Source organism: Haliotis rubra, unplaced genomic scaffold (genome assembly GCF_003918875.1).
Source record: "Haliotis rubra isolate DU_JTF1 unplaced genomic scaffold, ASM391887v1 Scf577, whole genome shotgun sequence".
NCBI lineage: Eukaryota > Metazoa > Mollusca > Gastropoda > Lepetellida > Haliotidae > Haliotis > Haliotis rubra.
In genome coordinates, this window is record NW_025767276.1 from 606,664 (window position 1) to 620,338 (window position 13,675).

The window sequence follows — 13,675 nt, forward strand, 5'->3', positions numbered from 1 at the left end:
TTTGCTTAAAGGTAGTACCAACATGCGTTGGGAGTATCGTCTAACGCCAGTCGAATTCAGTGACCTTCGGATTATTTTCAAGGTCACAGCGAGTATTCTTGCGATATCTCCAAACCTAATGGATGGAATTTGTTCGCATGTTGTATCAAGGCATAAGATGACAGTTTCGGTAACGTTTACATAATTTTCAGGGTCAGACAGAGGATAATTGCGACATTCAGATATCGACATGTGGCGGGGGTAATAGCTATATGTTTGTGACAAACGCTTTGTCATTACTAATTTACTCATTTTTGTTAGCATATGGTTTCTATAATTTCATGTTAATTCTACCAGCTGTGAAATTATTCGTGACATATGTGATTTATTATGATTTATGTTTCGATCATACATTCAGTTTTCCATACGGATCAATACATCCACTAAAACTCCAACCACCCCCCTAAAGTCAAGACCGGCGTCATCTCTACATTGACCAGAAGAGCCAAAACATCTGCTCAACAAACCTACAAGAAGAAATTGAACACCTAAGGAAAGTCTTTGTAGAACGCAACCACTACCCACCTGAAATAGTCAACAGAACCATCGAAGCAACGCTTTCACCTCCTGCCAAAAGATCTAAACCAGAATCAGCCCCCATCAAGATATCCATTCCCTACATAGGTAAACCATCACATCAAATCAGCCGACTCCTGAAACAACAGGCAGGCATAGACACAACCTTCTCAGCGTCCTCCAGCCTCAACAACCTCCTCCATGCCAACGGAAGAAAACAACCCACCGTCAACAACAACAACCCGAAATGTGTTATTTATAAAATAAACTGTGATTGTGGACAAAGCTACATAGGTGAAACATCCCGACCCATCAACACCCGAGTCAAAGAACATCGCACCTCTGTTGCTAACTCCGACACCAAATCAGCTATCTCTGACCACATCAAAGCAAACCCCAATCATCAAATAGAGTGGTCCGACTTCACCATTCTCGCCAACAACCAAACGGACTTCACTAAACGCAAGCTCACCGAAGCCATTCACATCAAACGCCATAAGCCCACCATCAACCGTGACCAAGGATACTTCATTCCATCAGCTTATGATCCACTCCTCCACCAAGCCCAATCTATTGTATAAACATCGCACCTATTGTATAAACATCTCCTTCATTGTACCACTCCTGTATTTATACATCTCTGGCTTCCATTCACTATCCTTTGTGTACTCACTGGCTTCATCAGCTTACTGCTTTACCAATTATGGCAATTATGTTGTTTCCTTTGTCAATTACAATGTATGTAGTTTCATTGTTATACACAGTATAAATATGCAGCTCCTCCACTTCATGTATCACTCTTGCTTGACAACGGTACAAGAATCTGTATCGAAACGTCGCACTCACGAAATAAAGAAGTTGTTATCCATAAAAACTTGTTCCATATTGTACGTCTTAACTTCTAAAATGCCACTCAAACAAGTTAATGCTTATAACATACGAGGGCAAACATATCGGGGATAATTTGTTTTCATGCAATATGCACCGGGTAAAATATCCCTTTGTCATGGTGACATGACATCATGAACAATGTTAAGACTGACTGACTGAGTTTAGGTTTACGCCGCTTTTAACAATATTCCAGCAATATCACGGCGGGGGACACCAGAAATGGGCTTAACACATTGTGCCCATGTGGGGAATCGAACCCGGGTCTTCGGCGTGACGAGCCAACGCTTTAACCACTAGGCTACCCCACCGCCCCACAATGTTAAGACGTCACGTTGCTTCCAAGAAGCCGCCTTCTAAATACAACGATGACGGAGAGCCTGCATTTGTTGGAAAGTAGATTATCGCGTAATTTCCGCAATTAAAGACTTCGGTAATAAATAGAAAATTATATTCGTGACCATAATATGCTAGGTTAACGACCTAAATATTGGCATATCCCATCTCTGGTTTCGAAAATACCAAGAGTTAGGCAGTTGCGTTGTAAACTGATATTTATCTTCTATAAAGTCGGCTATATTCAAACCATGAGAAATGTCGTCAAATAATGTCTGATGACAGTTACCAACAAATAGTGTCCATATATTTTAGATATCTATAACAATAAAGCACAACCTCACTACTTTTTTTGACAAATGACAAAGGATGAATCAACCACATTAAAAGGTGTTCAGGCTTGAAGGACGAAGCTCATTAAAATCTATTGCCAGCTCCCTTTTAGAGACTGATAAAAAGTTCGAAAATTTGGGTCATAAATGCATGAAAGTTTTTATTGTTGTTCATACCCGTTAGGCCTCCCGCCTCTACATGTAGTTGAGATATAACCGTTAGAACCACCACCACCCCCTCTGTCTTAAAGTATGCTAGATATAACCGTTAGAACACACCACACCACTTTTCTGCCCATTTATTCAATTGGGCTAAATCATAGTTGAGAGTTTCTTCTATGGATTTTACATACTTTCCCGCAACGACGATTGATGTGTCATCGGCCAACATTATTGTGATATTTTGTAAATTTCCAGGTAAATCATTGATATATACAAGGAACACAAATTAACCAAGGGCAGATCCGTGAGGAACCCCTGCAGTAACATTTAGTTTTTCATAATGTTCCATTAACAGAGACACACTGTCGTCTATCAGGGCCCGGTTGTTCAAAACTCGGTTATATTTAAACCAGCCGTTAAGTACATTTAACCGAGTGTTACCTAATAACAGAGGGTTATCTTGTTGTTCAAAACTCTGTTAACTTTTAACAGGCTGTTAACGTGACGTTAAGTTAACACACCTAAGGACCGCCGCTAACATAACTCGCAAATGGCGTTTATGGCTAACACTGCTTTCATGACGCCAGTTCAGCAAAGAAAGGATAGGGTGTATCGTGGACTTGACTTCGATATTGGAAATTATTCTGACGAAGAGTTACATACGAAACTGTAACTATGCACATCATAGGAACTAAAATACATGTTGTACAAGTACATGATGCCTACGTTTAATCTTTTAACACTTGTGGAAAGGTTTATATATGCTTTACTACACTAAATGTGTGAATTTCTTCTGTAAATATTATTCAAACAAACACTTTCAAAGAATATAACAAGTACACCCTATACCCACGTATGATATGATATTGAACAAGGCTACATGTAGATAATTAAATTAGTTTCATGAAAAAATATCCGAACGATTATATTATGATACTGAAAGTGTAATCGGCGGGATGTGGTGATTGTATATTCTACCGACCTTCACCTCAGAGAAATTGCCAAATACACTCCCATTTTAAGATAGAGAAGAAGCCAGAAATGCCGATTATTACCGTTGTCGTTCTGCGTGATTTTGCGTCAGTCATGGCGTCACGCAGCACAGAAACTTGACAGTTTCGTGTAACTAAATCACATTCCTGTATTGTATCTATTTTTAATTTCTTATTTCTTGCTACTATGCTCTTTCCATGCAAATGGGTGTCTGAAAATTTGAGAAAATGCTACACAGTATAACGTCTGAAATTTTCTTTGTTTACATTTCAAACAGGTGTTGTCTTTCGAGCACAGCAGTTGTTTCCACCCCCAATATCTTTCGTTTCACTTTATCTAGACACTGGGTATTGGTGCCAAAAAACCCAGTTTTAATTAGATTCTAAGATGTATTAGGAATTCAGTAGGACTGGGACGAGTAGGAAACAATGGAATTTAGTACCCGCATGTACGTACCCGAATCGGAATCGAGTACCCGGAAATGTAAGAAATACGTTCGGGTCAACTTTCTGAATATTCAATCACGATTTGACAGAGATTATTGTAGAAAAACTTGAACATTAAAACTGACCTCAAGCTATTTAATTTACGTCTGTTTAACCAATATAGAGAGTAACACCATTACTTACATTCCTCGTTATAACAACGAACGTTTTGTTCCTGCTGCTACTGTAACTTAACTATTCACTGCTCATGCACAGATAAATTACAGTAATTAAAACTATGCTCCATTAATCGGACAATACCAATGATGTAAAACCCGTGAATTTCCGGGTTAGAATATGGATCTTCAGTAACCCATGCTTGTCGTAAGAGGCGACTAACGGGATCGGGTGGTCAGACTCGCTGACTTGGTTGACATATGTCATCGGTTCCCAATTGCGCACATCGATGCTCATGTTGTTGATCACTTGATTGTCTGGTCCAGACTCGATTATTTACAGACCGCCAACATATAGCTGGAATATTGCTGAGTGCGGCGTAAAACTAAACTCACTCACTCACTCACTCAATGATGTACATGTGTGTTACGTCAAAAATGAAAAAGACAAGCTATTGTCTGCCTTTGTCATTACAGAGCTCTCTCCCTTTCCGGATACTCGATTCCTAGATATAGGACTCGATTCCAGCTGTACCCGACCCGAATTCGAGTACCCGAGTACCCGTCCCAGCCTTAGAATGCAGTGATCATTTGTCGTCGCTGAATATGAAATACAAGTGATGTAATTGGCGTTTCAATACCGGCCTTCGCGAAACTTGATTTTGTAAACACTATCCAATAGGGCGCAAAGTGCACATGGGCGTTCGTGTGAGTGTATTTATGAAAACATCTGAACACGATTCCAGGCTTATCGGCAACGTTTCAGAATTATTAGTGGTTTTTTTAAAAACTGATATCATTGTTAATTAATATGCTATTTTTGAAAGTCTATACTCCAAGTAATTATCCGATGTCCGTCTGGCATCCCTTCCCATAGATCGATTTTAATTATATTTTTACTTATCATTTCAGTGAGTGAGTGATATGCAGGCCTACTTCGTAGTCACTTTGATTAAATGTTACACATGTATTTGAATATCGAAACCTTTTTGTCACAGCGAACACAACACTATCTCTTGTCATATTACACGATAATATTTGGAATTTTTAACTTATTTTATAACAATATCTGAATGCTAATGTTATACATCGATGGGTTCATATAAGGAATACTATGGCACAATAGTATTTCTCTGCCGAATCGTTGCAGCGTTCTATAATACACTTATGAAATATAATACATGTTTTCCGTCCTTGAAGTCATTAACAAGAACTATGCATTTCCTGCAGTCACTTGTGAATTGAACTAAATGAAGGTTCATCTGATTAATGAGTATCGAGGAAATTATGTTCATCTATAAATTAGACGCAGCTTCATGTTTTTCAAGACATCTTTCCGGAATATGCGTCTGTGGAGGCGTTCAGATAATGACGATATTGCACAGTATTATTCATGAGATTCTTGACAAAAGTAAGGTCGGATAATAGATGGATTTTATTCAGCAGTGTTGGCCCTGGGGCCTATAGAACGATTACAGTTTGATTACTTGCACGTGGTGCTAGTAACATATTAAGTTTCTATTGGTATTGAATGCATATTTCAGATAAAAGTTATGGTATTAATTACCCAACATCTATATTGTTTGATGTTAAAAGATTTGGCAATGTGTGTTCATACATTACAATTTTTGACAGACTTGGCAAATAATTAATAAATGATATTGATAGCATCTTCACGACTTGGCCATACAGTCATGACAATTTAAGGAGTGAAAAGTGAGCGATAGGTCTTGTGGGAATTCAAAGATTCATTAAGACTGTAGCCGTCTAAGCGTAACTCTGTGTGTAATATTTATAATTTTCTATCCACGGACAACATGCTTCTAATATTAATATTATTTTCATGGATTCATCATATTTTATCTATAGCTGTGCTATAGTTTTTCATTAAAATGTCTTTTCTGTTGCTGGAATTGAAGTAAGTCCCACACAGAGCTGGGATCATATGTCTTTGAAATATAAATTATGCAAACGGCTGGAACCTTTTGTTCCAATACAAAATGTTCGTAACGCTACGACATTCGCATGCCTATGATAAACTATTGAGTTGGCCTCAACCATTGACTGGATAACATTCTCTTCGTCAGCAGAGAAATTTCGACTTCTCAATTTCCTTGGGGTGCAGGCGACATTTTGCGTTTCCATTTTTGGTAAACCGGAAGTAAACGGAACTATGGGATATATGGAAGCTAACCAGTGACGTTAACCACACTGTTAAACTTTGATGGCGACGTTAGCTAACGGCATGACTAACCATGTTTTGAACAACGCATATTTAACGTTCGGTTACCTAACGGCCGGTTAAGGATTTACCCGGCCGTTAGGAGTTAACCGGCGGTTAATATAACCGAGTATTGAACAACCGGGCCCAGATAGATAGTTAGTTAACCAACTAAGTACGTTTCCACGAACACCATCATTTTCTAATTTGTGCAATAAACCTTTATGCCATGCCCTGTAAAAAGCTTTTGAAATATCACAAAACAGCATACAGTAAAGGTGGTGATTATCGAGGACTGAGCATATATTATGATAAATGTCTATGATGAGATGTAGTAGAATGACTAGCAGTAAAACCTGACTGGAATTTACTTAAAATGTTATGTTCATGGAAGTGGTCGTGCACATGCTTTACCATTATTCTTTCAAGGATTTTCCAAAGGATAGGTATTAAACTAATAGGTCTGTAATTAGTTTGGAGGGATGCATTTCCTTCTTTCAAAATAGGAGTAACATTACCCGTTTTCCACAATGTAGGAAATACAGTCACTCAGTGATATATTATACAACAAACAAAGAGGTTCAGCTATAGATGTACAAATTCGTTTTAACACTCTCATGTTAATGCCATCAGGTCCACTAGATTTATTTGCTGGTAAGGTCTTATCAGATACCTCCTTTTCGGTTACAATGACATTTGTTATACTGTTAACACAGCGATGGCTAACAGGTGGCAAAGTCTTGCCGCCATCAGTAACATTTGAAACAGATACAAAATATTCATTTAATGTTTGAGCTTTATCCAAATCTGTAAAAACTGAAGGTATCCCAGAATCATCAGTTACAAGAAGGGGAGTGGGTCCCGATGAAGTAGTAACCACCTGATTGAGTAGACTGAAGTGATAAATAGTTATCAAAAATAGATTAAAAGTTTCCCTTGGCTATTCTTTTTAGATTATTTACTTTATTCCTTTGCTTTTGTATTTAAATAGCTCAGAAGTATTCAGAGATCGAAATGCTTTTTCCTTAGACGTTCTCATTTCTTTTAAGTATGTTACGAGGGGCGTTGCAAAAGTAGTCAAACTAACTATATTCTCGATGTCCAATGTTTGAAAAAAAGCTTCCATTTTATTTTGAAGGAATCATTAGCAAAGTCATATCCAAAATTTCATGTGGGTAATGTGGTTAACGAGATATTAGTCATCACAACATTGGGGTATTATGTTTCTTGCAAATTTGCAGAAAATGGAAAACAATATCCCATTTGGTATCTAGTAATAGTAATAGTCCGCTTATATGGCGCTCACATCCAGGCACATTGCCTGCTCACGGCGCTACGTACATTACTATCCCCGATCATAGGACATTATCGTAGTTTCCGATACTTTTTCACCTCCCTGGGGACTGTACAGCCATGCTGCCTGTTAGGCTGCCTGCAATGAACTAAACACTCACATTGCCAGCACATACTCACGGGTACCCATTTTACAGCTGGGTCAACTGAGACAGTGTAGATCTAAGTATCTTGTCAAAGGATACTACGCAAATGTGCCCATCTTGGGAACCGAACCTCGGTGCCTCCTCGAAACAGGGCCTTCAGCGTGATAGGCAGACGCCTTACAACTGCACTATTGCGCTATCTCTTGGATAATGGTATACCCTCAGATAGTATCATATAAAATATGTTCAGCATAGTATTGGATGACTTCCCGTCATCATCAACATTCAAATATTTGGATTGCTGGATTTACATTTAGACGGGGACTGTTTTTTAGGACACCCTCATTTTAAATTTTCAAAAACATTGTGTCCAGATATACAACATATTGAGAGCTGACACTTGTGTGACCATTCAGTATTTAGTTTGAACCCTTGACACCATGTAGGAATAAGTGAAAACTTTAGGATGAGTTATATCCTTATGATGATGTCAACTGAAAGGGGGTGGGTAGTGTCTCCAAAACAAGCCCTTTCAGTAAACATGAAGGTGGAGTCACTTAAACAAGCGATTATAGTTTAAAATTGCTTTTTTGTGCAGTTTAATATCTATGTTTGACTTTTACCAACATACAACATGTTTTTTGCATATTTTGTTTCAATTGGGATTCCCGCCAATACACCTTGTTATAAAATTGGATCAAAATCTATTAATTCTTTCCTAAGTTCGCGGCTACCAAGCTTGGCATGTGCAAAACTGTCACACCTTCGCTGTTACCTTTAAAATGACCTCAAGGTCACTAAATTCAAGTGGTGTCGGTAAATCTCGTCAATAAACCTTGGTACCAAATTTGAACAAAATCCATCATTTCTTTCTCGAGTTCTTTCAGTAAACAGAAGGGGGAGTCATTTGAACAAGCGATTGTAGTTTCAAATTGCCCTTTTGTGCAGTTTAATATCTAAGTTTGATTCTAGCCGACCTCTACCAATCTCAAACATACAAAAATGTTTCTTGCATATATATTTTGTTTCCTGAAGTTTAATTTGTGATGCATTTCATTGCTAGTCAGCTAGGCTATTCCATTTGTCCGAACCACAACATACGGGGACAGATCATTTAGCAGACCGGACGCTGTACTCTGGAATTGATTACCTGAAAATGTCAGAAAATCGGAAAATATCAACAGTTTCCGATCTTGTCGCAAAATCATCCTCTTCAAACGAGCATTCGACTAAGCGCACATGAGCAGGACTCTGGATATGTAGCGCTATACAAATGTCTAATTTGATTTGATTTGATTTGATTTGATTTGATATACCTGTTAGAAAACCCACCCCCACCCCACCCCACTTTATATTTATACAAATCAAAACCTCAAAAGATATTTGCGAAAAGACATGATACAGAGGGCAGTTTATATCGATTATATATCAGGACGAATATCATTTTCGTCATTTCTTTCTTGGGTTATCGCGCTAACAATCTTTATATTGGCAAAACCCTCAGATTTTGCTGTGACCTTGAAAATTATCTCAAGGTCACTCCATTTCACTTGTGTCGGTGAATCTCGCCAATATACCTTGGTACCAAATTTGAACAAAATCCATCATTTCTTTCTTGAGTTATCGCCCTAACAAGCTTATTTGATGTATGAAATGCAACGAAAAACAAACACCCGCGTATTTACGAGTGATTAAAACTGTTATTACAATTTACGTAAACATTTATTACATTTTACCGCAACGAAAGTTATTACAATTTACGTCAATTTTTATTACAATTTGCGTATTACAATTTACGTCAATTTTTATTACAATTTACGTTTTTATTACAATTTACGTCAAGTTTATTACAATTTGCTGCAAGTATTACAATTTGCGTTTTTATTACAATTTACGTCGTAACAGGGCGACCTCGAGCGACCACTGCGGCGCAGGATCGCTACATCCGGGTACATCACCTGCGTCATCGAACAGCTACGGCAACCAGTACCGCTCGACAAATACCCGGATTGAGAAGGCTTTCTGTACAGACCGTCAGGAACAGGTTGAGAGAGGCTGGTTAACGTGCCAGAAGACCTTATTGTGGCCCTGTGCTTCGACAACAACATCGTCGACATCGAGTTCAATAGTGCACCAACGTTCAGGCCTGGAACCTACCGAATTGGCGTAGAATCTGGTTCAGTGATGAATCACGATTTCTATTAGAACGACGCGATGGAAGAATGCGGGTGTACAGAGGTCGACGTGAACGTTTCGCCGACGCTTGCGTTCCCCAGGTGGACAGATTCGGCCGGGAAAGTGTTATGATGTGGGGAGCGATCACCTGCCGTAGAGGAAGTGATTTGGTGATGATCCAGGGCAACCTGACAGCTCGACGGTACTGTGACGAAATCCTACGCCCACACCTCCTTCAAATCATTGATCGCCAGAGGGAGTTGTTGCAAAAGGACAATGCCAGGCCCCACACAGCACGTCACACTGGAGACTTCCTCCAGAACCACAACATCAATGTGCTCCCCTGGCCCTCAAGATCACCGGACTTAAACCCGATCGAACATCTGTGGGATGCCCTGGACAGACGGGTGCGACGCCGTAACCCTCAGCCCCAGACACTTCAGCAACTCGGCACTACAGGCACTACAGGCAGAGTGGGCTGCGATTGGGCAACTCGAGATTCTGAGACTTATTCGTTCGATGCCGAGGCGATGCCGTGCAGTTCTGGATGCTCACGGTGGTCACACGAGGTATTGACTTCCAGCGCCACCACACGTCTCCATGTGACACTCAAACTGACTTTCCTCGAGTTGGTGCCAAAGACGGATAAGTCTGCATTCCCAGTGTGCAATTTCGCTATATTTCATTGACTCATAAAGCCTACAAGATGTTTCAAAATAAACATAAAAATTCAGTTGAAATTCCTATATCCGTTTCCATTATGGGAGAGTATATATAAGATAGACCACATTTATCAAGTATGCATTTTACATATCTGGTCCAAATATCATATTTGTTTTCTCTAGCGCCTTGGATAAGAGCATAATTATAAATAAATGTTGATAGTTTTGGAGTAGTTTCACCAGAATGTAGCTTATACCAGTAACAGATTACCCATTTAGCGGCTAATATATAAAGGGGAACTCTCCCTAGCCCTCCATATACCATATAATTTGGGGTAGAATTGCGCAAACCAATTGCTAATTTAAGAAATCTCATATGAGTCTTCTCAATATCTTGTAAATGTACATATGCCTATGTTTCACAACCATAAAGCAAGATCGGTGAAATCATAACATCAAATGCTTTCAGTAAACAATCTATAGGTGTGTTAAAGTTTTTGATTTTCTTAAAAGGCAAAACTTAGCTTTAGATGCGCTGTCTGAAAGTTTTTTTTATTGCTTTACTGAATTTTCCGTTTCTGTTGAAGATAAGATAAATGTAATCATCTACAATGTCAATCAAAGTATTTCCATAATGGAACTTCATCTCAGAGTATTTTGCTGGACCGCTCCCAAATATAAGTACCTTTGTTTTATCTAGGTTTACTTCAAAATGCCACATGTTACAATATGTATAGATTGAGTTAAGAGTCCGTTGAAGTTCAGGAGCTGAGTCAGCAAATAGGACTGTATCATAACTGAAATACATAGGTTCATATCAATATCTGGGAAGTTACGAAGTCTCACAGATGTACATCCATCATTAGTAAGGAATTAGTCCAGGTCATTTATGAATAAACAGAACAAAAGACGGGCCAGGTTTTCACCTTGGCGCACGCCAGAGTAGCATGGGAAGTAATCCGACATATTATTGTTTGATAGTACACAAGATTTAATGTTAGCATACATATTTTGAACAAGAGTTAAAAATCTGCCATTAATTCCATTGTTGAGTAGCTTATGCCAGAGTCCAACCCTTCATACATTATCAAACGCTTTCGAAAAGTCAATAAAAACACAGAACAGTTTTTAATAATTGGTTGAACATATTCATTACAAAGTTGAATGATCATTCCTAAAACCCGCCTGGGCAGGGGTTAATAAACTATTTATTTCAAGAAAAGTGTTGAGACTGTTATTCTGTATACTTGTGAACAGTTTACCGAAACGGCTGAGTATCGAAATTGGTCGGTATGGTTGGTTGGTTGGTTTTATAGTTTTAGGGCGACGTTGGTCGGTATGCGTTTGGGTCAGATTTATCTCCTTTCCTTTGTAGATGGGGCTGATAGAGCCCGTCAGCCATGCTTCTGGTATTATATTCCGGTTGATAAAATCAAATTAAAGTATTCAACATATGTAGCACCAAGTTGATCGAATGAATCTATAAGATAATCATTTTCAATACAATCAGTTCCAGAGGCTTTATTGCGTTTAAGATTTTTAATTGCAAAAGCTATTTCTTCAAATGATATATCTTCATTAAGCAAGTAGTCATCGTAGCCTTTCTCGATTATTTCGCGGTCTCTTTCGGGGTAATCTGAAATATGTTTCCAATTTATATCTTTAAAATGTTCAAAAAAATTATTAATATCAGGTGCATCTTTAGAAATATTTCTTTTACTCTTTGTAAGCATATTCCTGAATTCTTAAGGCTTATGCTTTTGTTTTTCTCAAATTAATTTATAAAATTCATTTTTATGCTGCTTGATATGCTTATTCATACACTTCTTATACTCTTTGGAACATTGCACATCGGCGGTACTTTATTAATACAATGTAGATGTTTTGCAATTAAAGTATTTGCGTTTGGATTTCTGAAAGTTATCACGTTTACCTCTGCATTCTTTGCAAAACCAAGGTTTGTGATCACGTCGTGCGCTTGATTCATTTTTGAACGGGCGTTTCACACCGAACGTGGCACGTGCAGCATCGGTAAGTAGATTCGCTACTCCAGAGGCAAATTCATTGATTGCACGCGCTATGTCATCGTGACCTGTTATCGATTGCAATATGTGTGAACATCTGGAGACATTATTGATGTTGATATTATCTGCAAATAATTTAGCTGAATTTATGTCATAATGCTTAGGTTTCTGGATATTATCATTTGTGGGTACGTTTGTGTCAATATTATGAACCTTAAAATCTTGACGTTAAAGTATGGTACTTGTTGGTCCCCGCTCGGCATTAATGGGTAAAACAAGGACTGGTCGGCTCGGAGTCCGCATAATGTGTCTGAGTGGGGTATTCATGCTTAACTGAGGCATGGTATCTCAGTGAGCTAGCACTATAAAACCAGCTTAAATCTGGGCTAGTACAAGCAGCCTCACATACACACGCATGCACGTCGTCATATGAGCGAAATATTCTCAAGTACGACGTTAAGCATTTCATCTCACCGAAATAACGAGGGTCAAACTCTCGCTGGTCCAAAGCGGCGTTAAAATTGCTCGGGTGGTCAAGCCCGTAGATTTTATGAGCACTTACCGCAGTGCAGCTCCGAGTCTAACATCAGTGAGTCCACTTGGGACTCCACCATAGTCCCATAGAGAGTCTTCGGTCCACATTCCCACAGCTCTATGTTCAGACAGTTGATGTACATCGCCATCTCGCTGATAAAACAAAATACCAAATGACGCCTACAGTAGTGTTGACAGGACTTATACATGTGTGAGTGAGTGAGTTTAGTTTTATGCTCCACTCAGCAATATTCCAGTTACACGGTGGCAGTCTGTAAATAATTGAGTCGAGTCAGACAACCCAGTGATCAACAGCATGAGAATCGATCTACGCAATTGGGATATGATGTGTCAACCAAGTCAGCGATCCTGACCACCCAAGTCGCCTCTTACGACAAGTAAGGGTTACTGAAGACAAATTCTAACCCAGATCTTCACGGGTTCAGGACTAATACAACGTAATGACATTATGGCATCAATCAAAAAGACTCAAAACGGTAAATAATTATTCCGTAAGGGTTTCTCGTCGAACTACACAATTTTTCTCAAATTGCATCGTCATTTCACAAATTGCACCATTAATTTAATTTTCCATGTCATGTCATCTGTCGACAGAGATAACACTGATTGGTTCGCACAAACAATAATCTACAGAAATATTTAAAATATCTTCAGTAGAATGATTCATTTCTTCTCCAAAATTATACACGAAGCTTATATATAATATAAGATGGATGTGTTCCGTTAATAGAC

The 13,675-nt window shown here is 38.7% G+C and overlaps 1 protein-coding gene across 1 annotated transcript in view; it reads right to left on the bottom strand.

Moving 5' to 3' along the window:
- Positions 1-13,675, bottom strand: part of LOC124254592 — a 29,125-nt gene that overhangs the window by 11,383 nt on the left and 4,067 nt on the right. The window contains exon 5 of the mRNA XM_046688425.1: positions 12,951-13,075. Within this exon, the coding sequence (XP_046544381.1) occupies positions 12,951-13,075 (125 nt within the window). The remainder of the gene's footprint in view (positions 1-12,950; positions 13,076-13,675) is intronic.